Raw genomic sequence first — 27,900 nt, forward strand, 5'->3', positions numbered from 1 at the left:
AAAAAAAAAAAAGATTAAGGTTTTAAAAAGAAAGAAAGAAACTAAGAAAGAAAAATACATATAGACCAGGAAATAATACTTTTTATATAAGAAGAGAATTGTAGTCTTTTTTGACCTCAAAACCAGCCCTATCCAAAAGCTTTTATTTTGCTCTCATATCTATTGTTTATTCCACTTGGCAAGCGCTGTTGTTTCGAAACTTGGTCTTGGTGAACGCTATTATTATTGTTTGGAATATGAGCCCCTTAAAGCACTCTGACGTGGAAAAGAAAGCCAAACTAAGCTGGGCTTGCTGCAAGTCTGTTATTATTTCAGAGAATCATGTTAAAAAATGCATTCGGGTTTGTGTAAATGCAGAACTCGGGTGAGTGTGATAAAAGCCTTACCCACAAGTTCCCAGGATTGATTGATTGATTGATTGATTGATTGATTCTTCGTTGCTGCGCCCAGGCTTTCTCTGGTTGTGACGAGCGGGGGCTACTCTTCGTTGCGGTGCGCGGGCTTCTCACTGCGGCGGCTTCTCTTGCTGCGGAGCACGGGCTCTAGGCGCGCGGGCTTCAGTAGTTGCGGCATGTGGACATGTTGGGATCGCGGCCAGCTTCGGCTCTTCCCGGTTCCTGGCCCAGTTTGTCTAGAATCACTGGAATGTTACATACGGGCTCAAGAACAGGAGTGTGCCCTAAGGGGTTTACATTCCTGCGATGCCCAGGTAGACAGGTGAGGAGCAGGGGGCCCTGGGACACACACACTGGAGGAGAAGGAGGGTCAGGGAAGGCCTCTCAGCGGGAGGGCCGTCTCCCCTGAGACCTGCGGGATGAACTGCCCCGCGACAGGGGCTGCGGGAGCCAGGATCCTGGAGGGAGGCAGTGGTGGGAGGTGGAGTATGATGGACCAGTCACCCAGGGCCTTGGAAGCAGCGCTAAGGGGTTCAGACGTGGTCTGGAGGCTAGTTTTATGCAGGGAGTGACCTGGGTGGACTTGCCCAAAGGATTAAAGTATTCCTGTCGAGGGACGCTGTGTGAGGCTGGCCCAGCCGTCCAGGCAGGGGCTGGACCCCAAGTCCACTCAGCAGGTGTCGCGTGGCCTGGGTCTTCTCCACTCTACCGGCCCAGCCTGCGTGCCACACACGTTATTCTTGGTCATAGTCAAGGTGCACATTATCAAACTGTCGTTTCTACTAAAGAAGATGCTCAGACCTCTTCTATTCTTTCGGATTTATGATTTTATCTGCTCAAGACTCTTTGAGGGCGAGTCACAGGCGAGCCCCTGGTCTGCCAGGACTTCGGGACTGAGCTGGTGTATTCTGATTATTATACAGCAGATTTTCTGGCCACAGAAATAGCATCTGGCAAATTCCTGCAGCAGAGAGCAAACAACATAGCATCCTGGTAATATTAAAAACCCAACACATTTACCAAAGAACTCTCTTTGGCTCTGAGAAGAGGGGAGTGACATGGCTGAAGCTTCCAGTAGATACAAGTGAGAACAGAAAAGATGTAAGGTGGCTTCTCCCTGGTGGTGTTTGCTGTCTGGATGGCAGGACAGCAGTAAGCACCTTAAACAGCATCAAAATAATGGCAAAGCCATGGTCAGGAGGTGCAAATGGTTTTTGTACAAATTGACCATTGATGGTGGGTGTGGAGTGAAATTATCAAGAGGAGTTCAGGGAAGGCCCTCTGGCCAGAAGGAAGCCTAGTGATTGGCCGAGAGGGGAAGCAAGGCGTTCCAGGCGGAGGTCAGGAGAAGCATCCCCCGTAGAAAGGAGCTAAAAAGCTTTTGCTAAGCCACAGGGCCTGGCTGAAACGGCGGCGTTTGACTGAGCCAGGAGGTTGCTGTTGAGGATGGGGTGTGGGAGTACTCAGGTCCCCCACGCTGAGCCGCCTGGAATTCAAGGTAGAATCCGCAGAATACATTCATTCCTGTGTGACACAATCCTAATTAGTTTTCCCTCTAACTGCTCACCAGACACAGCTACTTGGTTCCTCCCTCCCTCCCTCCTTCCCTTCCTTCCTTCCTTCCTACCTTTCCTCCTTCCTTCTTGATTCTTATCTTTATAATTTGGTAATGTTTTCCTTAATAATCCTATTTTGATTCCTTAAAGACCCGATTTCCTAGGAAGCGATGAGTAGCAGTTTCACCTCCCCTGTTTTATCATTTTGTCCTTGCTTCTCTCCTGCTGTCAGCTTTCTGTCTGGGTGACTCTTTCTCTCATCCTGGAGGGACTGTGCAGAGAGAGCTTAGAGCCCGGGTCCTGTGGGCAGTCGACTGACCCGACAGCAAGGATGCCGCTGACCAGGGACAGCCCGTTCTTGACACCCCAGTAATGCATTTGTGTTAGCGCGGCACTTCCCTGGCTCTCTTTCCTCGTTTGAAAAACTGGGATACAAACATCTGTGTATCTACATGCAGGGATTTAGTAGGATCTGAAAAAAAGTCTCCACGCATTTAAAAAAGGTTGAGACGTATAGCTATTTAAATAACCATGTTGAGAGTGATTACCATCGTTGGAGGTTTGGGGGCAGCTATTTCAGAAAGGGCTCAAAATGGCGATTGTAATTTACCCACTGTTTTAAAAATGTGAACGATCAGAATATCGTACATGAAAGGATTCCAGGAGCTCAGAAGTTTTCTGGTGTTCCTCCATACGTCCCTATAGGGGCCTAAATGGCACATCTAAAGGAGAGCCTTTTTCTGTTTGCAGATCGCGGAGGGAATGGCGTACATTGAGAGGAAGAACTACATCCACAGGGACCTACGAGCCGCTAACGTCCTGGTCTCCGAGTCCCTCATGTGCAAAATCGCAGATTTTGGCCTTGCTCGAGTGATTGAGGATAACGAGTACACAGCCAGGGAAGGTACGTTCCCGGAACTATCTTGAGGTGTTTGGTTGTTGTTTAGTTTTATTTTGTTTTTGCCTGTTTTTAACAAAGCAGTTACAATAGGCATCATTAGTAAAATAATTCATTTGGTACAATATTCAAAATGTACCATAGTTGCTGTTTGCAGTTTATTCTAATAATTGTTTTGAAAAATTACTCTCTTGATTAGCTCTGCAAGATACGTTTATAAAATTTACAAATGCTGTCGTTTGTATTTCGATTAAGCAAGGCAAAACAAAATGAGATTTGACAGGGTCATGATTCTTTGTTCATATTACTTGTTAGAGCTTTTCACCAGAACAGTGAAGTATGCTTTCCTTAACTATCGAGAAAATATTTGTAACAATAAGTCTATACTCTATATTCTGGCCTTTTAACTACAAATTAAAACATGGAAATTATCACACACACAGAAGTAAATATAACACTACAAAAATACACTCCTTTATTTTCCCACCTTCCATATTATATATGTAAACCAAAAAACGCACAGAGTAAATCTCCGAGTCCCTGGCCTGTCATTCTGGGGCCAGCCCTGTCTGGGGCTGCACTGACCTTTCCTGTTGAAGATTCTTCTGTGTTGCTTATGATCTGAGGATTCTGATGGTCTCACTCGTGAAAGTTGAGTGAGTTTTTTTGCAGTGCTTTCTCTTTTCTGAAAGAGCCAAGCACTTTCTTGACATTCCTAAGAATTATTAAACAAGGATTATTTTAACTACATGTGTGTTATTTCTGGAAGGTACCCACAGAATTTATAGAGGTGACAAACAGATTGAAAGCATCGTTTTGATTTGTCTAGCATCTCCTGCATTCGTCATACTTACGGTAGTTCTCCTGCCTCAAGTTTGCATTCTCTTAGGTGGATTATAATTTATCCTTGGCCTTAATTATCTTCAGCAAAATGGCAGGTCAAGGAAAATAGTCCGAGGAGAAGTAGCTAAAAGGTAGCGAGCATTTGCAGTGTGGCAGCGGCTATTCTAAGTGCTTTCCATACATCATCTCATTTATCTTTACAATAACCCTATGTGATAAGTAGTATTATTGTTTCCACCTTATAGATGAGAAAAAAGGAGAGGTTCAGAAGCTTCTGAGGCCCCATAGTAAGTGCTAGAGCCAGAACTCAAACCCAGGAGATGTGGCCTCAAAGTGCATGAGTCAGAATTTATTACATCGGTTTTGTAGAATTTGACAAGCCCAGAGTCTCACAGAAATAACTGTTCTCACGAGAAACAGGTGGCCTAATGCAGAGAGCTCGGGTTCTAGAAGGAAACAGTAGGTCAGGTCACCTCAGGGCAAAAGTAATGATATTTACCCTCACTGGTATTTCCTCTGTGCCAACCATGCAGACCCACCCACTTAACCCTGACGGCAACCGGGGAGGTTCTGCTGTTTACTCATTTCATGGATGGAAGTGCCAAGAAGGCACAAAAACAGTAAGTGTCTTGCCGGGGTCATACCTGGCTGGAAACAGCAGAACCGGGAGTCAAACCCCCACCAAGGCCATGCTGGACCCCAGGCTCCACCCAGCCACGCCCCACCCATAGGCCCCGCCCCTGGCTCCGCCCCAACCACAGCCCCGCTCTTCCTGGCCCCGCCCTTCCTGGCCCCGCCTTGTGCGCTAGGTCTGGACTCCACAGAAAAGTCTAAAGCAAAGACCGCGTGAAGGCAAATGTATTTTAAAAATTCTATAGTAGTTGGTGGAAAGCCCTTGCCTTTCCAGGGTGTAGAAGTGCCCGAGTCCCTGCTTCCCTCGAGGTGACCCTGCGAGTTCCCCGGGGCCAGGCTTGCCTCCCAATGTGACCCGGCGGCTAAGTCGACCTGAGCCTCACCAGCTTCTCGTGAGAAACCTAGTTTCATCATCTCACTCTGAGCAGATCGTCATCCTACACAGTTCCTAGAAGAGTAGTAATGTTTGGTCCTATCAAATGAAAGCTTGGAGTAGCATCTAATATCCCCCGTTGGTACAGGCTTCAAGAGATTTATCCACAAGAATATACACATCGAGATACTTACATTCCATATAAACATGCTCTGGGTCATTAGAGAAAATTTGAACATGAAGGATACGCGCTCTAGAAGGCTGATGTCGAGGGCCAGGTGTACAGGCTAAGAATAGATGCCTTTCCATTTGCTGTCATGTTCTCATGTTTCAAGTGTGCTAGTTGTGATTTCGCTAAGAGAATACACAAGAAACTTTGCTTCTTAAGAGGGGAATGCCACGAGGGAAACAGAGGGAGGCAAACATTCTTAGTATGACATTTTGTACCATCTCTATTTTCTACTGTGTGTATGTGTTAACCTGTTCAAAATAATTCATTAAAATTTTCCCCCCAAAGGAAAGTGTGAGGGTCACACGCCCATGACTCTTTTGTTTCAGCTCAGAGACCCAAGTAAAACACCTGCGTCTTCTGCCCTAGGTGCTAAGTTCCCCATTAAGTGGACAGCTCCAGAAGCAATCAACTTTGGATGTTTCACTATTAAGTCTGACGTGTGGTCCTTTGGAATTCTCCTGTACGAAATCGTCACCTATGGGAAAATTCCCTACCCAGGTATCAGTTACTTACCTATTTCCATTCACTTGGTATATATGAGAAAAAAGCCAAGTGGCACGAGTCATAAAAAGATAAACTTATATCCAAAAGTAAAGTAAGCTTATGGTGCTAGAACTTTATTTTGACTGTCGTTACTGGAAGGTGTCCTAAAATATGCTTAGAAACTTCTCTGCCTTCTTGCCTGATTGAGTGCATATTCTTTTGCTTCGCTAATTAATTCCACCACTTGCTGCCTAGAATGTGCCTGGCACCATCACAGGTGTTGCTGATAAGGATGGATGAGAGGATTAGACACAGGTGCCCCTCCCAAGCAGTCCACCTGATGGAGGAGGTTACGGACATTGGGATGAGGGTTTTACAGTTCTTTCTCGGTCAGTTTTGAAACAGAAGTTCATACAAGGTACTTTGGAGTCTCTGCCTCTTCAGGAAATAAGCACCTCTGTGTGTGAGTGAAAGATTCTTCAGATCTTTGACTTATTGGACGTGGGGACATCGTTCAGTATTTCCAGATTCCTAACCTCCTCGGAGCCAGATTCTTCCGGCTCTCCCTTTTTCCAGGATCCATGCTGGAATGTGCAAGAAGAGGGATTTTTTCCCCAAGCTGTCACATTCTTGTTAATGTTTGGCTTTTAACAAAATTAATGGATACGGCCAATTTAAAATTAAATCTTTAATGTTTAAGTCATTCCCTCATTCAAAAACTATCTGAGGGTGCCAGGCACTCACGAGGTGCCCGGATGGAGCAGTCCCAGCTTGTGCCCTCGAGAGCTAATTGAGTGGGGAGAGACTGATAACAATCACTAATAATAATCACTGGTAATAGGGCCGGTGCGTAGGATGGGAGGGGCGCCATGGAGGGGGCACGGTGGTGTAGGGATTGGGGGTGGGGTAGGGTTGCAGGTGATCCCGGCAGCAGCAGGGACTCGGTGACTTGACAGGAGGGCCCGGGTGGCCCACGGGGTCCCGAGCCGGGGCAGGAGGCGCGGAGCTGGGCTGGAGCGGATGCGAGCCTCAGGGGCCACGCAGGGGCTTCGGCTCTGACTCTAGGAGACCGGAAGCTTTGGGGCAGAGCAGTCGCGTGGTCTTCGCGCTCCCGATCACCCTCCCTGCTCTCTGGGGTTGAGCCGTGGAGAAGCCGGGGCCTGGGGGGCCCGCCGGAGGGGACGGCCTTCAGCGGTGCCTGCACAGTGGGCTGACCGTACCGCGAAACCCCTCTGGTGCCCGCATTTCATATTCTGACGGCCGCTCTGTTCTAGACACTGAAGTTCATGAATAACACCACTCCAAAAATATGGGGACAGTAGTTCTTGATCAGCCCGGATATCTGACATTATATATCTATAACCTATAACCTATAGAGAAAGATTATACACTCAGACTATATATATATATATATATATATGACATCTGATCAGATAAACATGCAGCCTCACACATGTTGTGTGGTATGTACCGCATGCTCCACAGTGATGTGCACACGAGGCCCTGAGGCTCTGAGAAGGGGACTCGTGCCCAGAACTGCATCACGAGCTCCTGGCGGAGCTTCTGCGGAATCCCGGCCTCCTCACTCTGACCTGCTGTGCTCAATGCCCACGATTAGAAAATACTTGGGGTGAAAAACCATAAAAACTCTAAAATAACCAGTAGAAAAGCAGTGAGACTCACACACACACACACACACACACACACACACACACACACACACCTGACAGGACCAACCAGAGAGCATCAGTTGGTCTATTCTGCAGTCTCTAGTCCTCTGAGAGGACCAGGGATATGTCATCCTTTCGGGAGTTCTGGGTTGACGAGGTTTCCCAGTCACAAGCGTTGTATGTTATGAGAGCCTCTAGCATTAGGACATGTGAACAGAGCGGACAGTCCTACTTACTTAACTATCAGAGGACTCGATTCACAGAGAGCATGGAACCTGGTGAACATAGACAATACATGCCAGTTCCATCACTGTTATAAAACTGCTTACGACAGGCCCACTGACAATTAAGTTATCGGAGAATATTTTCTTTACCCGGAAAAGTGCTGGATATGTCTCTTTTTTGTGTGGTTTAGAAGCTATATGCCTAGCTTTGCAAAATAAAAAGGCACTAAGAGAAAGAAAAGGGGAATAAAAACAGAAAAGAAATAAGAAAGTCTCCTATAAAGTGAGCAGAGGAAAAAAGAAAGACTAAAAGGTGTAATATATCAAAATGTTACTATCCTTGAGCAATGAAATAACAGGTTACATTATTTTTTTCTTAATAAATTCCTGAAGTGGCTAACTTTTTACAAGTATGTTTTTATCAAACATTTTACTTCTTGTCTAAAAAATATATTTTAAAAATCAGGTAGTGCAAAAGGCTTCTGCTGAAAACTTGCCTCCGGGGTCTCACTCTTGCTGGCTCCTCAGAGGCATTGGCTTTCAGGAATCTTGGTTATTTATCCTAATATTTGCTGTTCATAGTTCTAAATATTATACTCAGACTGTTATTTCCTAAGTAAAGATTTTCCTCCATTTTAGCTATTATCAAATAAGAATATGGTCACATTGTTCTAAGTCCAAGAGATACAAAGAGGTGCAAGGTGACAGGTGCGTCTGTCTGCAGCCACACAACCACTGCCCCCAAGGCGGCCACTGTTCTCAATTTCTGGTGCATCCGTCAGAGGCATCCCAGGAATATGAAGGCATATATAACTAGGGCTGTACCAAATACACAGAGTGACTGGATGCCAAAACGGATAGCACCGACATAAAACAAACTCTGGGAATAGGAGCGTAAAATGTACAATGTTGTTAATAAACTTATCAAAATTCTAGTCGTCAAATACTAGCAAGTGCTAGTGGAGCATGAGAGTGTCATTTCCCATTTGCAGTCCTACTCGTTGAATAGACGCCTTGAGCTGCCACAGCTGACACCACGAACTTCTGTGCACATAGGATGTGATGCAGAAAAGGGCTCTTCCACAACCTGCTTTTTAGGAAAGGGCTTTGCACCTATTCGTTGTATTTGGGGCAAATCTCAAAACTCCTTTGTCTTCATTTACTGTTAGTCCATTTCAACCATATTTTATTGTTATGTTTTTAAATGTGTAGCCCCTAGTTATGAATTTAAACGTGTAGCCCCTAGATTGTCTTGTGAAAATTGGAGGCATCAAAGTTAATATTCTTCTAGTTCATACCTAGAAGATAGACTCCACTCCAAATAGGACTTCTTTTTGAGAGACTCGTGTCCGAAATATACTTAAATAGCTAAATAAGTACAATTACCAAATTCGTTTACGTTATGAACGCTACTCCACCAAACGTCCTCGCCTAGAATTTTAAGCAGCTTCTTCCACTGACTTCAGCTTCTCGAGTGGCTGGCGTGAAGGCTGATGGCTTCTGTACCTATCTTCTCCCTAGGATCCTGCTTCCTCTATGGAAGAATTCAAGATCCTTCTTTGTCCCTGAGATTTATGGCCATGTACCTTGGTGTGACACTTCTGTCATTTTTATGTTATGCTGGGTACTTGTTTTGTTCTTTTGATTTGGAAACTTGTAGCCATAGATTTGGGGAAGTGTTCCTATATTGCTTCTTTGAAAATTCGCTCCTCGCCTCTTTCCAAATCCCTTGCTGGTAGGACAGTAGACGTCCTGGGGTGACCCTCAGAGCCCCCTGTCTACGCTTCTGTCCCTGTCGTCCTGTCCTCTGAGGCTTACCTGCTCCCCTGGCTTCGGTGAGACGACGTGTGGGAACCAGGGCCTCTGGACCACCGGGCTCGCTGTCAGCATCTTCCCCCGGCAGTATCTTCAGGTCTGTCCTCTGGGACTATTTAGTTCCTTCTGAAGAGGATCTTCCAGGCCCTGCCGCTGGGAGTACCGCCCGGCCATCAGCATTCCGGAGGTGCCCTGGGGAGCGGACATCAGTGTCTTTCTTCGCTGTTGTTGTGGGTTTTCTTATTGTGGTAAAAGAAACAGAGAATAACATTCACCATCGTAACCATTGTTAAGTGTACGGTTTAGTGGCATTAAGTACATTCACAGTGCTGTGCAACCATCGCCACTATTCATTTCCAGAACTTTTTCATCTTCCCAAACTGATACTGTGGTCATTAGGGTCACCAGACACTAAGCCCCCATCCCGCCTGCCCCCGCCAGCCCCTGGTCACCTCTGTTCTACTTTCCGTCTCCAGGCATTTCCCCGCTCCGGGCGCTCCTGTAAGTGGAACCGTACAGTGCGTGTCCTTTTGTGCCGGGCTCATTTCACTCAGCGTGGGGTCCGCAGGTTCAGCCAGGCTGTGGCCCGGGTCACATGTGCCTCACTCTCCTTGCTCCCAGTTCTCCGCCCCCCCTGCACCCCCTCCACTGGGCCTGGATCTTCTCTCCTTCCGTTTCTCCAGCGTTAACCTGGGCACCTGCCAGGCACGTTCCAGGTCCAGTCCTGCCTGCAGCACCGACCTCAGCCCGGGAGTGCCCCGTCCCAAGATGTGGTGACCAGACATGCACTGTTGACTCCTCTCTGGCGGGCGCCAGGGTCACGTTCCTCCTCTGGGCTCAGAGCACTTCTGCCTCTGGCTGACAGGTGTCTCCTGATTACATCAGAGACGCCGTTTTTCTCTTTCTTGTTCTCTTTTTGTTTGGGGATGAATTAAAGGGAAAAAGGCAGGTGGGGCAAAAAGATCCTTACTTCACTATCTTTTTTTTTTTGATTGGAGTTTATTTATTTATTTATTTATTTATGGCTGTGTTGGGTCTTCGTTTCTGTGCGAGGGCTTTCTCCAGTTGCAGCAAGTGGGGGCCACTCTTCATCGCGGTGCGCGGGCCTGTCACTGTCGCGGCCTCTCCCGTTGCGGAGCACAGGCTCCAGACGCGCAGGCTCAGTAATTGTGGCTCACGGGCCCAGTTGCTCCGCGGCATGTGGGATCTTCCCAGACCAGGGCTCGAACCCGTGTCCCCTGCATTGGCAGGCGGATTCTCAACCACTGCGCCAGCAGGGAAGTTCTTACTTCACTATCTTAAAAGCAAAACTGTAGTCATATTTGTATAGGAATTTTCTAAAGAAACCAGAGGGGACCTTTGTGGTTGGGGGTTTGTTTTGCTTTGCTCTTATAAAGAGAAAGGAGGTTTGAAAAAGACGAAGCTTTCGGAAGCATCGTGTCTTTTCTGGCTGCTTCTTGCCAGGTATATCTAGCATCTTAAGCTGTATGTGAACCAGAATCAGGAAACTCATCCTGCTGTAAATGCTCCATCACAAGCAGTGCTCAGAAAAAAATAATCTGCCCTTTTGGAAATCCCACTGGGCGGGAGACTGCAGTCCCGGGCTGGCTGTACTTCCTTTGCTCACACATACAGGCCCGCTCTGTCGTTAAAGATTGTCCTGGTTCCTGGAGCGCCTGGGCTTCTGTCTCCTGTTGCTAACCCCCGTCCCTTTTCTCATCTCTGCTGTACTGCGTTCTTCTCCCTCCCTTGCTCCTTCACCAACTTTTAGTCTCTGCCAATTCCTACCAATTCCAGATGTCACCTCCTGCCCACCCCCCAGCTCTGTCTCCTGAGCTGGCTTCCCCACTGGGCTGTGTGCCATTTGAGGACAAGACTCTGTCTTAGTCATCTTTGTATCTCTCAGAGCTTAGTGCCAGCTCATGACCCGTAGGAAGTACTCACTACACGCTTGTCGAAAGGAGGGAGGATGGAATATGAAGTTGCTTGCCTTTAAAGATCACCAGCCAATGGGTGTTTGCTTTCTTCAACCTAGCAACAGACCAGCACCGGGTTTAATCTTAGGGTTCGGTCAGGGTCTCTCTCCTCTCTTTCTTTCTTCCATCAGACTTGTCAGTTGATAGCCGTATTTTTTGGTAGATTTACTTGTACATAAAAAGACAGACTTCAGATTTCCTTCTTTTTATTCCTCTTATCAAGTCAAATTCCCCAGGCAGGCTGGAGCGTGCCTGGCCTTTGTCTGCATCATTGAGAGAGTTCTTCGGAGTTAGGAGAACATATAAGAACAAGGAAGAAAAAAATCTACAGTGCAGCAGTGTGGGCCCTAGAAAGGTTTACTTATCTTCTGTGGGCACGTTCTGACCTTTTATTGCAACTGGGGCTTCTCCAGGAAGGAGGTGAAAGAGATATTCCTACCCAGCCTTGCAGGTCCAGCTGCTATTTCCTTTATCCTGGATATTAATCCTCCTGCCAGGACCCCAGAACTTTCCCCAACGCCCATGTAGAAGTAAACACGGATATTTCTTCAGAAATTTATCCAAGTGAGCTTGGCTAGTTACAGAAGCCAGAGCACTGCTGAAGCCACCTAATTTATGGAGACCAGAACCCCAATTAAAGAAAGTGATGCAAATCAGCCCCTTGGCTTCAAGCAATGAGAAGCAAGTGAAGTGTTCCAGTTAGAACATTCCCGTTACACAAATATTTGAAGATGATGTTTCAGAAGTAGACTTGAGCAAAATTAATTCACCATGCAAACAACTTTCAAGAGATCTTAACAGTTATAAGGTTGGCTTGGATCTTTCCATTTCAAAAACAAGGGCTCTTCCAAGACAGAAATAATCGTGTCTTTTTTCAGGGGTTTAAATCCAGGCAGGGCCCCTCAGTCACTGTGTCCTTAGAAGAAGAAAGGTTAGTTAAGGGCAAAGGAGTGCAGAGATCACTGATTATGACCCACGGTAAGAAATAGACAGAAACCCGCTCCATATATAAAACGAAAGTTTCACAAAACCACACTAACTTTTGCCATGTACAGCGCACTCTGATCTTTCCTATTTTACTCTGTTATATTGGTAATTTATATTTTAAAATACTGGTAGCTCCCCAAAAATCAATTTATTGATCCCAAATGGGTGGTGACCCACAATTTGAAAAACACAGATTTGAGAATAAATTCAAAGAAGGTTCTGTTTCCAATCAAGTCAAAGACGTTTCCCCTAAAGTGTCTAGTTATCTTTTAGGATCTTTCCCGTGGCCACTAGTGGTAAAACCTCTGGCTATGGAAAGGAGATAACTATGGAAAGGAAATGCTTGGGATGAATGGAGTTCCCCGTGTGCCAGATATTATATGTCTTCTACGCATGAAAACATTCCACGTGAGATGCAGCCCCTCACTAGAGGAGCTCATGTCCCTACAGAATAAGGCAGCCACAAAATAGGCAAAACACCCAGACGTGGGTAAGTCCTGCTAAAACTGCTAGGTGGGCGTGGGTCGATACCCCATTTTAGCACTGGAGGAAAATGTTAGTAAAATGACCTTTTTTTCCTTAAAGCTATTCTCAGTATCAAAGATGGACAGTTCGGCATCTGAACTACCCTGAGACATGTGACCATAGTAAAAGCCGTCCTCCACGGTCAGCTCTCTTGCAGAGCCCCGTAGGAATAGCGGGCAGCCTAGTTCCCTCGCCGGCTGTTGAGATGTGCTCTTTCCCGCAGCCTGGCAGACTCTGCGTCTTCCTGTACTGAAGGCCGGGACCATCTGAGGAGTGGGAATTAAGCAATTGGTCCGGCTGACTTAAGGATCCTGACTTCTTTAAGTACACTTACGATGAAAAGCTAATTTTGAAAAAGTATTGGTATGAGATACTATACGGGAAAATGATTTTTTTGGTATTACAGGTAGAAGCTGGAAAAAAAAATACTACAAAAGAAAGTGAGATTAAGTGTTAGGATTGGGCTTGTTCATTCACAAGGTCTGTCAAGTCCAGTGTCCTTTTGTCATTAGAACTCACTTTGTCTTCCATTTACCACGTTTGCCTGTTTTCACTTTGGCAACTGAATGCTGCCTTGATCTCCTTCGTACTAACATTTATTTCATCGCTTACAGAAATTTCCTTAGCCTCTGTACCAGTTTTCAGAGCTGCCAGCACAAAATACCACAAACTGAGTGGCTCAAACAACAGAAACTTATTTTCTCCTGGTTCTGGAGGCCGCAAGTCCAAGATCAAGGTGTCGGCAGGCTTGCTTTCTCTCGAGGCTTGTCCTTGGCTTGAGACAGCCGTCTTCTCCATGTGTCTCCCCGGGCCTTTCCTAATCTCCTCTTCTTATAAGGACACCAGTCAGAGGTAGTTAGGGACCACCCTAAAGGGTTCATTTTGACTTGGTCACCCCTTTAAAGGCCTTGTCTCTAAATGGTCACATTCTAAGGTCCTGGGGGCTAGGAGTGCAGCATAGGAGTTTGCAGGGGAGGGCACGGCGGGAACACAGTTCAGCCCATGGCAGCCTCCGAAGCTTTGCTTCAACCGCTGATGCAGGAGGTGGGCACCCCTGCAGTGCGTGAGCCTGGGTCAGGCTTCTAAATGGTACCTGTGGTTTCTCGGCCTCAGGGAGAACTAACGCCGACGTGATGACCGCCCTGTCGCAGGGCTACAGGATGCCCCGCATGGAGAACTGCCCGGACGAGCTCTACGACATCATGAAAATGTGCTGGAAAGAAAAGGCCGAGGAGAGGCCCACGTTCGACTACCTGCAGAGCGTCCTGGACGACTTCTACACGGCCACGGAGGGCCAGTACCAACAGCAGCCTTAGGGCGCAGGGGACTCAGGCCACTCACGGGACGGCTGCCTTCCTAAAAGGAAAACGTAACAATCCCTGCCCACTAGTTATTTCCTGGGCTGGGGTCACCGGCCACCCCTGCTTCCCACACACGAGGCTAACACTCAGGAAGAACACCGCCCCATGGGAAAGGTTTCTGCTCTCAAGGGCCGCTGCCCAGCAGCGCGTGGCCTGGCCTGCTCCCCGCGGGCGGTCCGGCCTCGCTAGACCAACATCTGGACACGGGCTTCTGAGAAGAAAACACCTGTCCCACCAAAAGTGCACCCATACCGGCCTCGTGTTTACAAGGGGACGTGTGACTCAGAGGTTCAGAGGCCATTTCAGTAAATCCCAGACAGGAGCACAGCTAAAGTCACTTATAAAAGTAAAATAACCATATGCCTTTCGTGACGCTTCTTTGTATTTTCTCTATGCTTTAGCTTCTTTGTTTAAAAAAAAAAAAATTTACTAATCCAACCTGTTAGATTTTGCAGGTGAAGTCAGAAGCTTCAGTGTCGTTCCCAGATTTCAGTGATCTCCCACCCCCTGACATCTGAGACTGTTCAATGTTTCCTTTGGTGGAGACCGCTCAGAACCCCAGCTGGGAAGAAGGGGTCTCTTTTCTTGAAAGTGTCACCTGCAAGCAGACAGGGCAGCCCTGTTAAGCGACATGGACCTCCCCCCAGCAGCCGGGGTTTGCCCAGACCACCCTGGAAAGGAGCTTTAGAAACTGCTCTGCCGTAAGAAGGAATACTTTTTAATGGTTCAGCTTTTCAATTCCACAATTTCCTGTATCCAGACTTTTTTGGACAATGTAGTTTGGAAGAACAATAAGATTCTGATCTCTGCAGAAACTTCTAGGGCCTTACAAAACATCAGAATTTCTTTATTGCTTCAAATGATTTTGAATATTGTTTTAATGATCAAGTATTCATTTTAGTCATACTCTAGGAAGTAAAAGTGCCATATTTGGGGGCTATTTTTGTGATTCAGCAATCTTTTCTAAATTGTGTAAGGTCTGTGTGAGACTATTTATATGAAGATATGATGGAAAATAAACGAGTCAGGAGGCTCAACTGAGCCACTGGAGCAAGAGAGACACGAGGTTTTGTTTATTAAATTTTTCTACTGTAAGCTTTGAATGGAAAATGCTCTATCACATCACATTTCACTTATGCTGTTGTGTATATACCTAATATTTCAATTTTTGATTTTATTTTAATACACCTGGCCCAGTAACATGAAGCTTTTCACTGGTGTTTAACATTTCCTACTGTCATCAATATAAAAATGAGTACCAGTTGGTGGGGGTGGGATGAGAGGTGATTCCATTAGATACATCCTTTAAAAAATTGTGTACAAGTTCTACCTCCATCCTTTGAGTGTTTTCAGATTGGAGAACTGAGGAGTTGCTGGGCTGGACACCTGATTATCCCTTTATGGGGGCCCAACAGGATTTGTTTTCAAACAGGCTCAGCAAGCACCATTACATTTTCACTTTGTTTGTGTTGCCTAGATGTTGGGTGCCTGGGGAAAGGGATGGAATATTTTGCTTTCCCTAAATTTTAACTTCTTTTCCTGTGTGATCTTTTTTTTTTTTTTAAAAAAAAGGTCCTTTCTAAAACAGTCTAAAATTCTCAATTCACAAGAGCCATCTTCGCAAAGGTGAACTATTATCATCTAATGCCTGCACAGCTGGTCGCCTGATTCGCCACGGTGCATCTTCTACAAACACTCACCTGTTCACGCTTTATTTCAGAATCACACACGTGACCCAACGTGGAGAGAAAGTGTAAGGAATCCCTAAAGCAAAAAGAAGTCTCTAAGAAATTACTAAATTCATCTTCACCGTGTTTTTCTCCTCAATTCTGCTTCCTTTGGCCATTTTACTTTCCACTGTCCCCCCTCGGTCAAGTCTGTGCTCCTTTGCTCCCAGCATCTCCTCCGCCACCTCGGGCCTCCTGGCTTACTCTCAGCCTGTGCCCATACACAGGGCGCTCGGGGGACAGCACTCACCATTAGGGTTCCTGGCAGGCAGAATCAGGGGCTGGGTAGGTGTTTGTTTAATCTCGGTGTGCAGAGGCGTGCAGGCTGGCTTACATCTTCACGTCCCAGGTCACTGAGAACTTGAAAAACGGAATCCTCACCCCCACCCCAAGACCGAGACTCTGTTGTTCTGCCCTGGGGGAGCGGGGAGGGGATGTGTCAGTGTACTTGAAAAGCTTCCCAGTGAATTTAAGGTGAGTATAATGCATGCCCAGGCTTGAGAGCCGCCCCCCAGCTTTGACCCATATTGCGAAGTGATCTGCTCAAAAGAAGACCTTCTCTTTCCCCAGATAGTTCAGTTTCCCTGAGGAGGATGTAGTCAAAAAGGAGGAATAAGGAGGAGGAAATGTGCCTTTTTCCTTCCTTAGGTATGGAAAGCTCACAGAACCTAAAGTAAAGCTCGTAGGCCTGACACGTGTCCCGAGGAGGAGGGGACACTTGGTACTTTTGTAGCCCCTCCAAGAAGGCCTCCCGAGGTGCTGTCAGAATCCCACTGGGAAAGCATGTTCAGGCCTTCTTTTAGGGGACACACTATGTACACCACAGATGCCTTGACTCCTGTCCCAAGAGTGTAGAAGGGGGTCAATTAAAGGAGGGGCCATATTTACTTGCTTACACAGTGGGAAAGATCAAGGGCACTGAAACATAAGTATAAGCTCATTTCTCATTTTGCCTGTGGTGAAGGCTTTCCCTTTGCTCAAACAAACTACATCCTGGGCAGTAGCTGCTGAAAGGTACTCAGTAGCAAAACACCAGCATCTGACAAGCTTCACTGAATTAAAACAATTGCTCAGCCCCCCACCCTTATGATTTTAACTGTCACGTTCCACACCCAAGCTTCCTGTGTTCTCTGCCCAGAGCATCTCTCAGATGAGCTCACACCACCCACCTTTCCTCTTCTGCTGGTTGATTGAGACTTCAGTTCTCTATCTCTACACTTTGACTACCTGATGAACTGAGGACACCTTGCCATTCTTCCTGATGGGAATGACGACTATAAATACACAAAGATACCCATACACCCACCATTCTCTCCTTGTTCTCTTCTGTGCTTTGGCACTTAAAAAAATTACCTTGAACTCACACAATCACTCCGGAAGTTCTGGATGGTACTAGCACTATTGCATGGCTGAGAAATCAGAGGCATTCAGGGCCACAAAAGGAATAGATTGGCTTCTCTTCATGTTTTCTTGCAAAATAAAACAAGTGAAATACCTTTACAGTGGAATATTCCTGACTCAGTTGGATATTCTAAGTGGGCAAAGGAATTACTTTAAAAATGCCCCACTGGAGTCCACACAGATGTGAGAGGAAATTTCTTCTAAAAATTTTAATTTGGGGAGAAAAGTCATGCAATAATTTAACTCACCATTTACACTTTTTAAAAAAACAACTTACAGAGACTATGCTTCTGAATAAAATGCTTTGATAACATTTGTGCTCCATTTCGTATCATGAAGCTGTATTAAACTGATAAAATTTTATCCCAGAAAGTTCTAATATGATAAATGTGTAGGAGGAAAGCCTTCCAATTTAATTTCCTGTGTTCTTAAGAATCTAAATACTTTGAGTAGGAGCAAGTGCCAAAAATGTCCCAAGGCTCCCAAGATGGCCACCGAGTGATAGTGAATATTTCCCTTAAATCTGGAAATGATGGGGGCAGTCTTGGTGGCCTCCATCTCTAGGCCGTTGGAGAGATTTGTCAGATATAATCTGGATTGGCCAATGTACAATGTTAATACAGAACTTCTAGAACCAAAGGTGGCTTTATTTACAGCACCAAAAGTCAATACCGTGTCACAAAGCAAGAAAACAATCTGTGAATTTTTTTAAATTACATTTATGCTGGGGCTCAGACAAGTCCTTAAGCCCTCATCTGCTACCCTCAGGGTCAGATGTGTTTTTGATTTAAGGTTTGTTTTTTGTTTTTGTTTTTATTTAAAAGGTTAATACAATGAACATGCTGAATATTTGGTGGCAAACCCTCAGTGAACACTAGAGAAGAAACCATTAATCAAATAAAACATTTCTGCAGAGAAAAATGCCTGAATTCATAGGAAGTGGGATGAATATAGCCTATAAATAGCTCTGGATCAGGTTTTACCACCAAATGAATTCTTGAAAAACTTGGGTTGGAGTATTTTGGGCTTTTGCGGCGAAGGGGACGGGCCAGAGGGCTAGAAGGGCAGGCAGGACCTTTCAGCGTCAGTGGTGAGTCCAGTTCAAACAGACGACACGGGGGCTGTGGTTACTCAAAACTCATCTGACGCAGCCATGTTCCAGGATGCAAAGTATGCATCTCTTTGAAACAACATAGTCGTTAAAATACTCTCTGATCAAATGCACTTCAGGGAGGTCTGAGACTTTGCAGTTCAAGTGAGGAGAGAGGTCTAGTGGTTTTAGTTGCCCACAGAGCTGCCAGTGAGCTGTGGTTGCTGAAATAAAGAGTGCAGTAGCTGGCAAAGGACCACGAACAAAAAGAGATGCTCTTTCACGAAAGTCAGACCATGCGGGAGCGTTCCATTCAACTCTGAGCTCTAGATGGCGGACTCCCAAATCTAAGTGCCCTGAGAGAGTCTCTCTGATGTGGGCAAGCGGGGACATGTGACAGAACTGGGAGCACATCAGACACGGAAGCCTTCAGACTGTCGGTGGGAGCCAGAGCCCAGGTGTTTTGATGGGAGAGATAAATCACTTTAAAACAATTGCCCTGTCAAAGGATTATCTTTTGAATCCTTCTTTGTAAGACAGTTTTTCCCCAAAGGGGATCATCACTCCTAATCTCTTTTTTGCCCATGTACTTAGTTTTGAAGCAGGTTCTCCATGGGTTAATAGTGGTCATTCAATACGGTGCTTTGCTGAACACGGTCCTGAGCAGTCTCAGACGGCCGGCTTTAAGGGGGCAGGTGCAGAGATGACAGCGCAAGTGCAAGAAGACTATCCTAAGGGAAAAGTAGGTACAGAAGGTGAACAAGGTCATTCTGAGGAGAGACCGCAGGGCTGCTTACAAGAACAGGCACGGAGATTAAGCAAACGGGCTTCATAAAGAAGTGACATTCAGGATTGGCTCTGAAGAGGGACCGAGCGCCGGCAGCAGAAGAGGCTGCAGGGAGTTTCAGAGAAAGGCTGCGGCGAGGGGGGAGGTGGGGCAGGGACGTCGGGGGGCTTCAAGGACAGAGCCTCCCAGACGGGTGGAGCTTGGGTGTGATTCTCAAACTTGAGAGTGTCTCAGAATCACCTCCTTATCACAAATCCCTGCCTCCTCATCCCCCGCTGAGATTCTGGTTCTGGGCTGGAGGTCTGGGGAGGGGCCCGAGAAGGCAGCTGGTACGCCTGGTCCTGGGCCACCTTCGCTCTGCAGGGGGGCAGCGCAGTCAACGGGGACGAGGCCCCATGAGGAGAGAAGGTGGAGGCCCAGGTAAGCCATGCTGGCAGCACTATGCATTTGAGAGCCTGGGGGCGGGGCGGTGGCCCAGCTCAGAGCTGATGCCTGTGGCCCGTGCCCGTGGACGGCGGGGCCACACCGCCTGCCTCCTGGCCCAGCTCTGCTCACTGAGCTCAGCTCCCAAATAGGTGTAAGATTAGAACTCACTTCATGTGGTTGCTACAAGGAATGAATGCAGTAACATCTCATTATGGGTCAGGCACACAATTAAGTCAATGTGTTCGTGAAATAAAGACGTGATGAAGTCCAGTCGGCCAGCAGTGTGAGGGATGGATGGGCAGGAAAGCCCACGAGGAGGCAGTTACGGCAGGAAAGTGGAGAAAGGCTAAGCTCCCAGACTCCCCAGGGCTGCTCTGGAGGACCCTGTGGATGCAGACCACCGCCCTGACCCTTGCCCGGCGCCCAGAGATCGGGTTTCTCTAGATTGGGTGGTTTTTTTTAATTTTTAGCAACCTCCCCCATCTGTGATATTGATTTAAATATTCAAATTATAACCCTGAGAAACTCAACTAGGGAATTAGATTTGGGGGTTGGCAACAGTTATGGGTTGACTTGTGTCATCCCAGAATGGTATGTTGAAGTCGCAACCTCCAGGACCTCAGAATGGGACCTTGTTTGGAAACAGCGTCAGTACAGATGTAATCAGTTAAGCTTAGATGGTGTCCCGGGTAGGCGCCTAATACCAGACCATCGTGGGAGGAAACAGAGCACACGCAGCGGGAGGGCCGTGTGAAGACACCCGGGAACACGGCATCTGCAAGCCAAGGAGAGGCTGCGCAGAGCTTTCCTCATGGCCTCAGAAGGTCCTCCTGGTGCCCTGGGAGGAGACAGCATCACCCAGAGCTGCCTGCCCTGGTCACCTGCTGACACCGGAAGCTGTGCCCTGGTCACCTCTGGGGACGCTCCTGCCCCGGCCCGGAATCTTCAGGGACCTCTATCAAAGCCAGTGGGTAGTTTGCCAGGGCTGCTGTAACAAGCACCACACACGGGCAGCTTAAACAACAGTCATTCACTTCTCAGAGTTCCGGAGGCTGGGAGTCCAAGATCAAGGTGTCGGCAGGGTGGGCTCCTCCTGAGGCCTCTCTCCTGGGCTGGCAGACGGCCGCCTTCTCCCTGTGTCCCCACTTCGCCTTCCCTCCGTGCACATGTGTCCTAATCACCTCTCCTTATCAGGACAACAGTCACATCAGATGAGGACCCACCCTCACAGACTCATTGTAACTTCGTTACCTCTGTAAAGACCCCATCTCCAAACACACTCCGAGTTACTGAGGGTTAGCACTTCACCGTATGAACTTTCGGGGGACACAAATCGGCCATGACACCCAGTCTTGGGAACTAGAGAACATGAGCTGGAAAGGTGGACAGATGACATCCAGCTGCACCCAGCGCGGGGCCGGTTATGAACCAGGCTTCCCTGGGACACGTCAAAGCCGGCTCACCACTCGGGCCCTTCCTGCAGCTGCCAAGGGGCCGAGGACCCCGCACAGCCTGGCCTGGCGGCTGGCACCGCCCATCCAACCTAACCCAGGACGCCCAAACCTCTCAGAGCCTTGGCTCTCCCCAGTCCTACCCTGCCGTGAGCACGGGGCCATGGAGGCGAGTGCATCCCGGTCCCCAGTGGGTTGTGTGCTGGGGTCAGCGGGAAGGGCTGCCACCAGAATCACTGCACAGACAGACCACGCTGTGAGGCCAAGTTTACCAAGACGCAGGGTGTGGGGCTTGCAGGAGAGGGCAGGAGAGGGCAGGGGAGGGCAGGAGAGGGCAGGAGAGGGCAGGGGAGGGCAGGAGAGGGCAGGAGAGGGCAGGGGAGGGCAGGAGAGGGCAGGAGAGGGCAGGGGAGGGCAGGAGAGGGCAGGAGAGGGCAGGGGAGGGCAGGAGAGGGCAGGGGAGGGCAGGAGAGGAACGGCCCAGGAGAGGGCGTGCCCGCTGAGCCCACCCAGGGCCCAACAGCCCCAGAGGGAGGAGGAAACGGGACAGAGTGGGCCCTGCAGCCAAAGTGATAACCTCGGGGCATCTCTGCTTCTTGTGATGGGAAAATGCAAGGAGCACGTGGGTGTCTGTCCACGGTCACGTGCACACGCACACACACAGGTAGCGGTTATCGTGGGAAGCCGTCATCTTCCACTGCACCTTTACTCCAAGGGACATGTAAGTATGCCAAGCTTTTTTTTCTTTTTCGAAACATAGCTATTTTGGGAGACAGAACACTTTCCTATTATTTTTTGCCACAGTCCTCAGAAACTGTAGTATTTTGTTGTTGATGCCGTCATTTAAAATGAGTTCCGTTTCCTAAAGAAGCCAGAACTCGTGGACGGGAAATAGGATGAATTAATCTCCACTATGGGAAACGTATACCAATAAAATACCAGCTATTCATTCATGTATTCAATCAACGGCTAGCTATCGATTACCTGCCCTGTGCCAGGCACCATGCTGGGTGCTGGACTCGTTGGAATGTACTTCATTTTGAGGACACCTGGACCAGAACATCCCCCCACCCCGCTCACATCCCGCAGTCATTTACGCTGTCACTTACCTCTCTGAAGAGCAGCTCCCCATGGGTCAGCAGCTTTAAAAATGTCCCAGCCGTACTCCAAAGAGCTGCTCGGGCCTGTAGTAGGAAAGAAAGAAAAAGAGAGTGTGAAAAACTTAAAAATCAGAAGAAAACTCTCAACTCCAAAGAATCAAATCAGGGACTTCCGTGGTGGCGCAGTGGTTAAGAATCCGCCTGCCCATGCAGGGGACACGGGCTTGAGCCCTGATCCGGGAAGATCCCACATGCCGCGGAACAACTAAGCCCGTGTGCCACGACTACTGAGCCTGAGCTCTAGAGCCCGTGAGCCACAACTACTGAGCCCACGAGCCACAACTACTGAAGCCCACGCGCCTAGAGCCCGTGCTCCACAACAAGAGAAGCCACCGCAATGAGAAGCCCGCGCACCGCAACGAAGACCCAACGCAGCCAAAAATAAATAAATAAATTTATATATTAGAAAAAAGAATCAAATCAGAATAAATATTTTTCTCCTCATTAGTCAATAGTGTGACAAAGAAGCCCTTTGAGGAGTGAATTCACACATATACACATTTCTGGGACAAGAGCTGTGGATGAGAAAAGAGGGTCCCCTCTCCAGGAGGACAAAACTGAAGCAGGAAGAAGTGAAAACCCCTCAGGCTCCTCACAGGAGAATCAGGGGTGAGGATTCCCCGCCAGACACACGGCCCCAAACCAACATCGACAAGGTGCGTGAGGTTTAACGTCTGAATGTGAATCCCCACGATGAAACGCCCATGTTTATTACACCACGTAATGCAAAACAACGGCTGGATGCTCTCCTCTGAGAGAAAAATAATTTTAAAACAAAAAAGGACAGAAAGACATTTCTTTTTATTCTTTTAATGTACAGCCTCCTTTCAAATGTAGGAGTCTAGCTTCTGGTGTTTTCAGGTACCTGTGTTAACTTTTTAATGAACATTTTGGACAGCACAGTAGTGTAGTTAAGCCGAGATCTTAGGGAAATATGTGAATTCTCACTGTTCTGCCCACTTACGAGAGCTCTGGAGAGGTTTAGGTGACTAGCACCACTCAGGATGTGGAGTCCCTCCTCCCGTCCTTTCTTGAATTAACTTGAATTAAGTCGGTTGCATAATTTCTCAGTAGAGCAGTGAGAATTCATGCTGAGAAGGGTGACACCCAGGCTCTGAACCAGATGTCATTTCTATGAAAAGCTTTATTTCTTAATAATCGGCTCATTTTGTTTCGCTTCTCAACCAATGACCCCTGCCTTATTTGCATAGTCTGGACAATATCTTCCCCTTTCTTTCCCTGGGTTAGCGTCATACAATTTGCCCAATTTTGTAAAATCTAATTGTGAATCAAGGGCTTCAAAAATATTGCTGCTCTTATTGGACCTAGCTCAACTTCTAGAATTCTTAAATATGTGAAATAATGTAAAAGTGCTTAAAGACCTTATAGGCTCAAGTGTACTCAAGTGTACACTCAAGTGTACTCATTTCATTATATATAATTCCAAAATATTGAAACAGATAATTTCAATAGATAACTTATTCAGTCCCTATGTGTTAAAGGCCTGCTCTGCGTCCAGAATTATGCACTAAAGATACTTATGAGCCAATTCAACTCTAAAGGCAAGGTTAATCGAACGATGGAGGACTTTTTAAGTGATATGTACATAATAAAATAGAAAAATATCCATGATGTATTGTTAAATAGAAATAATCAGAATACGAAATTATTTACAAAGAACGAGTAGAGCCGTTTTTTAAGGAGGAAATGTCAAAAAGTATGCAAAATAGTAAAAATGAGAGAAGAAAAGAAACACTTTAAGGGAACACACGAATAACAAAGATTGAATTGGGCTTTTTCCCTTCTACTTTCATGTATCTTTCAATTTTCATTATCAACATATTACTCCAATAATGGAAAAGAGACATGCTCACAGAATAACGGAGCTAAATCCTATTTGTAGACTGAACAGAATCTATTTAAAAGTTTAAAAGTTGCTTAAAAGAAAGAAACCACACTGATGGGGGCATATGGGGGTATGTCAAAGGGACACAGAAGCCAACTGAAAGATCTCCCAAGGGCCAAAGCTGGAACAATTGGAGTAACAAAATAAAGTAGTACTGGGTTATAAACCAGAGGGTAAAATAAATAGTCATGAGTCTACACCGGTATAAATAAATAATTCCGTAAATAAATGGAGGAGAAGAGACATTTTTCCCATGCAGAAGATTTCCAGACAGTTAATGTAGATACTCTGCCTTCAAAGAGGTGAAGCTTCACGTCCCCTCCTTAAGTGCGCACTGTGCAAAGTGACTTGCTTCCGAGGAAAAAGTACGGAAAGGGAGGGAAAAGGTACCTTGATGGTGGGGAAACCCGACAAGCACCCCTTCAGCTGGGCGACCAAGGTCAACATGCACAGTGACTGATCATATCAACGGCGTGACACCAGGTGATGAAACAGCCCGGCACCTCTGTGGTCCTCCTCCACCAAATCCATAACCCGGCTCGATCACCAGAAAAGCATCGGACATGCAAACTGAGGGCCATCTTACAATATTCCCAGCCAGTAGCCTCAGGACCGTCAAGGTCATCAAGAGGAGCTGGAGGAGACAGGATGGCTACATGTACTGTGGTCATCTGGATGGGACCTTGGTACAGAAAAAGGATATTAGGTAAAAACTAAGGAAATCGGGATAAAATCTGGACTTCAGTTAATAGTAAGTTATCAACATCAGTCCGTCAGCTGTGACAAGTGTTACAGGATGTTAATACTGAGGAACTGGATGCAAGGTGTACTAGTTTTGACATGTTTCTGTAAATCTAAAACTGTTCTAAAGTTTATTAGCAACAACAACTGAAAGGTAAACAAGTTCCTTGAGTCTTCGTACCCGGAAGCCATAGTTACCAACCTGTCATTTACTCAGAGTTGCGTTATTCAAGAAGTCCAGTTTGTTACAAGCGTAGGTGCTTATTCATAAAGTTAACACTTCATTAAGAACAGAAAGTGAAGGGAGTATTTTTATCTGACTTCTGGAAAACACAAAATAACACACATATCCCTGACAAATGGGTTTAAAGAGACGCTAGGTCAATTCTAGCCAATTCCTGCGGAAGACAGCGCCACCTAGTGTTCCGTCACGTAAATGAACCAGTGGTAGTTCTGGTTACTTCTCTTTCGTCGGCTATACATTACCTTAAATCCGAATTCAAAACTGAAAAGAAAAATGAAATGGAAGCACATTTCCCCCATCCCTCCCAGAAGTCCTTTTAATACCAAATGACTTGAGTAATCAAATTGCAATAACGTGGTTTCATTTATAGCCTCAGCCTAGAATCTTTCTGTTTATAAGATAAAGGCCTGATTTTCAAAACTTCAGTCCACTAATAATGTGCATGAAAGATATCATATCAGAAATACAAACTGATGAAAAAGTGTAATAATATAGCTGCTTTTAACAGTTACAAAATAACTTAAGCCTTATGAGATAGCAGCTCTTAATTCCAAGTGTCAGTTCTAAAAACCATAAAGCTATATATTAATATTGTGTTATTTAACCCAACACTTACATAAAGTTTCCTTGTTTAAAAAGTCCATGCTTATATTAATATCAGATTGTTATTCATAAAGTTATACCTTTATTAAGAATAAATATTAAAAGAGGAAAATTGGGGTCAATTATGGTCTAAAACGTCTCAAGGGAAAAACCTCAAATGATTAATTAACATATATTGGTTTTAAACCTGAATGTTTTTTCAAAATGTGTCATAGCAAACACAGCTGAAATAACTGGCACCTTTCAATTGCAAATAACCAAAGTAGCAGTTTGCCTAGAATATAAATGGCAAAAATTTATTCCCCCCACTAATTTCCTATGTACTTCGCATATAGAATAGATGGAAAAAACTCCACTTCACTTATTAATTTGATTGACACTCCTTGCCCTCTTCTGACCACAAAGGCATGTTAAGTTAGGCCCCTGAAGTGATTATTTCTGTCTGTCATACCTTGGATTAAGAGATATGTCCTTGGATAAAGAAGTCATCTTCCATAATGGAAAAGAATGTGAAAAAGAATATGTATATATAACTGAATCACTTTGTTGTACACCTTGGAACATTGTAAATCAGCTGTACTTCAATTTAAAAAATAAAAAAGAAGTCATCTTCCAGTTAAGATTAGTTTTTGCTTTTGTTTTTCAGATTTCACTAAGATTTAGTTAAGAGAGAACTTAAAGGCCCTGTTAACAATTTATCCAGGTTATAATTTATTCTAGCTTTTTTCGTTTGTTTTTTCACACAGAAATTTCCCTTAGCTTTGGGGCTTAATCATTTTCCTGACACCAAGCCACTGACTGTCCAACTTAAATGATGGTACCTGAGGTGTGATGTGACAGCTGGCAATTTACCCCATCATAATAGCTGATGTCTTTCCCCTGGGAATATTATAACTAACCAGCTACCAAACAAACAAACAAAACCCAACAGTGAGATGCAAAACGCAGAGCAGAGAGGCGTGGGTTATTTTCTCCTGAGGACAGATTTCAGCCTGCATGGTCATACAGCACAGCACAAGGATTTGGACAAAACCCTGAGGCTCCGTCGGCCTTGTGATCGCTGGGAACTGCCCGCCTCTTCCTGGGAAGCGTGTGCGCCCCGCCGGGCACCGGGGCTCTTGTGCGGGGCCTTCACCTGGGATCCGGCTGCAGAGGCCCAGCCGGAGCCTCCCCCTGCCCTGAGCCCACGCCAGGTTCTCTGGGCTGCATCTAAACAGGTGACACTCAGGAGATGAAACAGGGGTGGTCTCCCCCTGGTCCAGAAGGCAAAAGCTGAACACTTTTCCTGGCGAGAGAAACGAACAGAACGCAAAGCTGCCTCACCCAGGGGTGAGTCTGGAGCAGAAACCAGGAGTTAGAAACGGAGTCAGCGGCCTGATTCCGCAGCGGCTCTGGCCTGGGCTGGGCACCTGCCCGCCGGGCTCTAAACAAACAGCGGGGATTTGGCTAAAGAGGAGACCCAGGACTAACAGGTGAGCTGCAACAGGGCGGCGGGCAGAAGGCCCCAGAAGTCCTGGCCCAAGGGGCTGGGTGCTTCCTCCCGCCAACACGCTCTGGGCAGTTACTTGAAGTCCTTCGGACACGCTTTCCTTTCACAACAGGAACAGATCAGAACAACCATCACATTGGGTCCATGGCTGAAGCGGGCCAAGGTCAGCCAGGAGACAAGACCGGCCCCTGTTACACGAAGGGAAACACCTTTGACACCCAGGCCCTAGAGGAAGAATAGAGCCTGGGTCTTACGATGATCAAACACGGACAGACGTTTATTTTATGGCAACACAGGTTTTATGATTCTGAAGATTTTGCTGTTTTCTCCTCCAATTCTAGGACGTTACAAAGACAGCACTGGAGCTGCTGTTACCTGTTTAATAAAAGCTGGGAATCCGTGCGTTCCTTTCAGGGTCTGTACCGTGAATGCTCTGTACTGTGTTGCTTTTCACAGATTTAAGGATCTCCAAGCATCAGAGTCTCAGGACTTTGAGAGGGTGGGAAACAGGCCCCAGACAGGCGGAGGAGAGGTGGCTTTTCCCGGGACAAAGCACCAGGAGAAGGAGCTGCCTCCAAGATCACCTCCAGCAAAAACAGGCACAGAATGACCCTGGCTGGGCCTTTAACAGGAGTGGGCTGAGTCTTCGTGGTGCTGGGAAGGAACAGCCTTTCGCTGCGCTAAGATGTTCTCTCGCAGGATAGTGGGTCCTCGGTTAGGAAGACAGAATGCATCCCTCTGTGCTCTCCTGAGAGAGTGAGGTTTCAACAGATACACCCCTCCCTGCAACTCCCAACAGCAAAAGGGATGGTGAGTTTAGTTGAATTTTCTCTGAGAAACGTCCATTCACAATGATTATAAGTTGATTTTAAAATAAATGAAAATTAGAGACAATAAAAACATT

At 46.5% G+C, this 27,900-nt stretch overlaps 2 protein-coding genes and 1 long non-coding RNA gene across 10 annotated transcripts in view; 1 reads left to right on the forward strand and 2 right to left on the reverse strand.

Annotated features, from left to right (window-relative positions):
- The window catches only part of LYN (LYN proto-oncogene, Src family tyrosine kinase), a 110,921-nt gene extending 95,855 nt beyond the window's left edge, over nucleotides 1-15,066 (forward strand). For all 4 annotated transcript variants that reach the window (XM_082433018.1, XM_082433021.1, XM_082433019.1 and 1 more), the window contains exons 11-13: nucleotides 2,702-2,855; nucleotides 5,297-5,428; nucleotides 13,724-15,066. In XM_082433018.1, coding sequence (XP_082289144.1) covers nucleotides 2,702-2,855; nucleotides 5,297-5,428; nucleotides 13,724-13,926 — 489 coding nt within the window. In that variant the 3' untranslated portion in view covers nucleotides 13,927-15,066. The remainder of the gene's footprint in view (nucleotides 1-2,701; nucleotides 2,856-5,296; nucleotides 5,429-13,723) is intronic.
- On the reverse strand, nucleotides 290-27,900 carry LOC309646587 (uncharacterized protein). 5 transcript variants are annotated; one of them, XM_082433107.1, is made up of 4 exons: nucleotides 24,506-25,311; nucleotides 21,963-22,037; nucleotides 3,435-3,564; nucleotides 290-631 (listed from the first exon to the last, which is right to left on the reverse strand). In XM_082433107.1, exons 1-3 carry the CDS (start codon nucleotides 24,588-24,590, stop codon nucleotides 3,464-3,466), a joined length of 261 nt encoding a protein of 86 aa, XP_082289233.1. In that variant the 5' UTR covers nucleotides 24,591-25,311; the 3' UTR covers nucleotides 290-631; nucleotides 3,435-3,463. The 5 variants fall into 5 exon arrangements, 4 of the variants coding, with proteins under 4 accessions (XP_082289233.1, XP_082289234.1, XP_082289232.1 ...); XM_082433108.1 differs by lacking the exon at nucleotides 290-631 and adding an exon at nucleotides 2,839-2,915; XR_014255434.1 differs by lacking the exons at nucleotides 290-631; nucleotides 3,435-3,564; nucleotides 24,506-25,311 and adding exons at nucleotides 17,893-18,920; nucleotides 20,315-20,588; nucleotides 26,643-27,900.
- Nucleotides 6,087-13,717, reverse strand: LOC309646607. The gene is made up of 2 exons (XR_014255463.1): nucleotides 11,113-13,717; nucleotides 6,087-9,314 (listed from the first exon to the last, which is right to left on the reverse strand). It is a non-coding gene; the product is annotated as an uncharacterized lncRNA (long non-coding RNA).

Source organism: Balaenoptera physalus, assembly GCF_965194825.1.
Source record: "Balaenoptera physalus genome assembly, chromosome: 17".
Classification (NCBI taxonomy): Eukaryota; Metazoa; Chordata; class Mammalia; order Artiodactyla; family Balaenopteridae; genus Balaenoptera; species Balaenoptera physalus.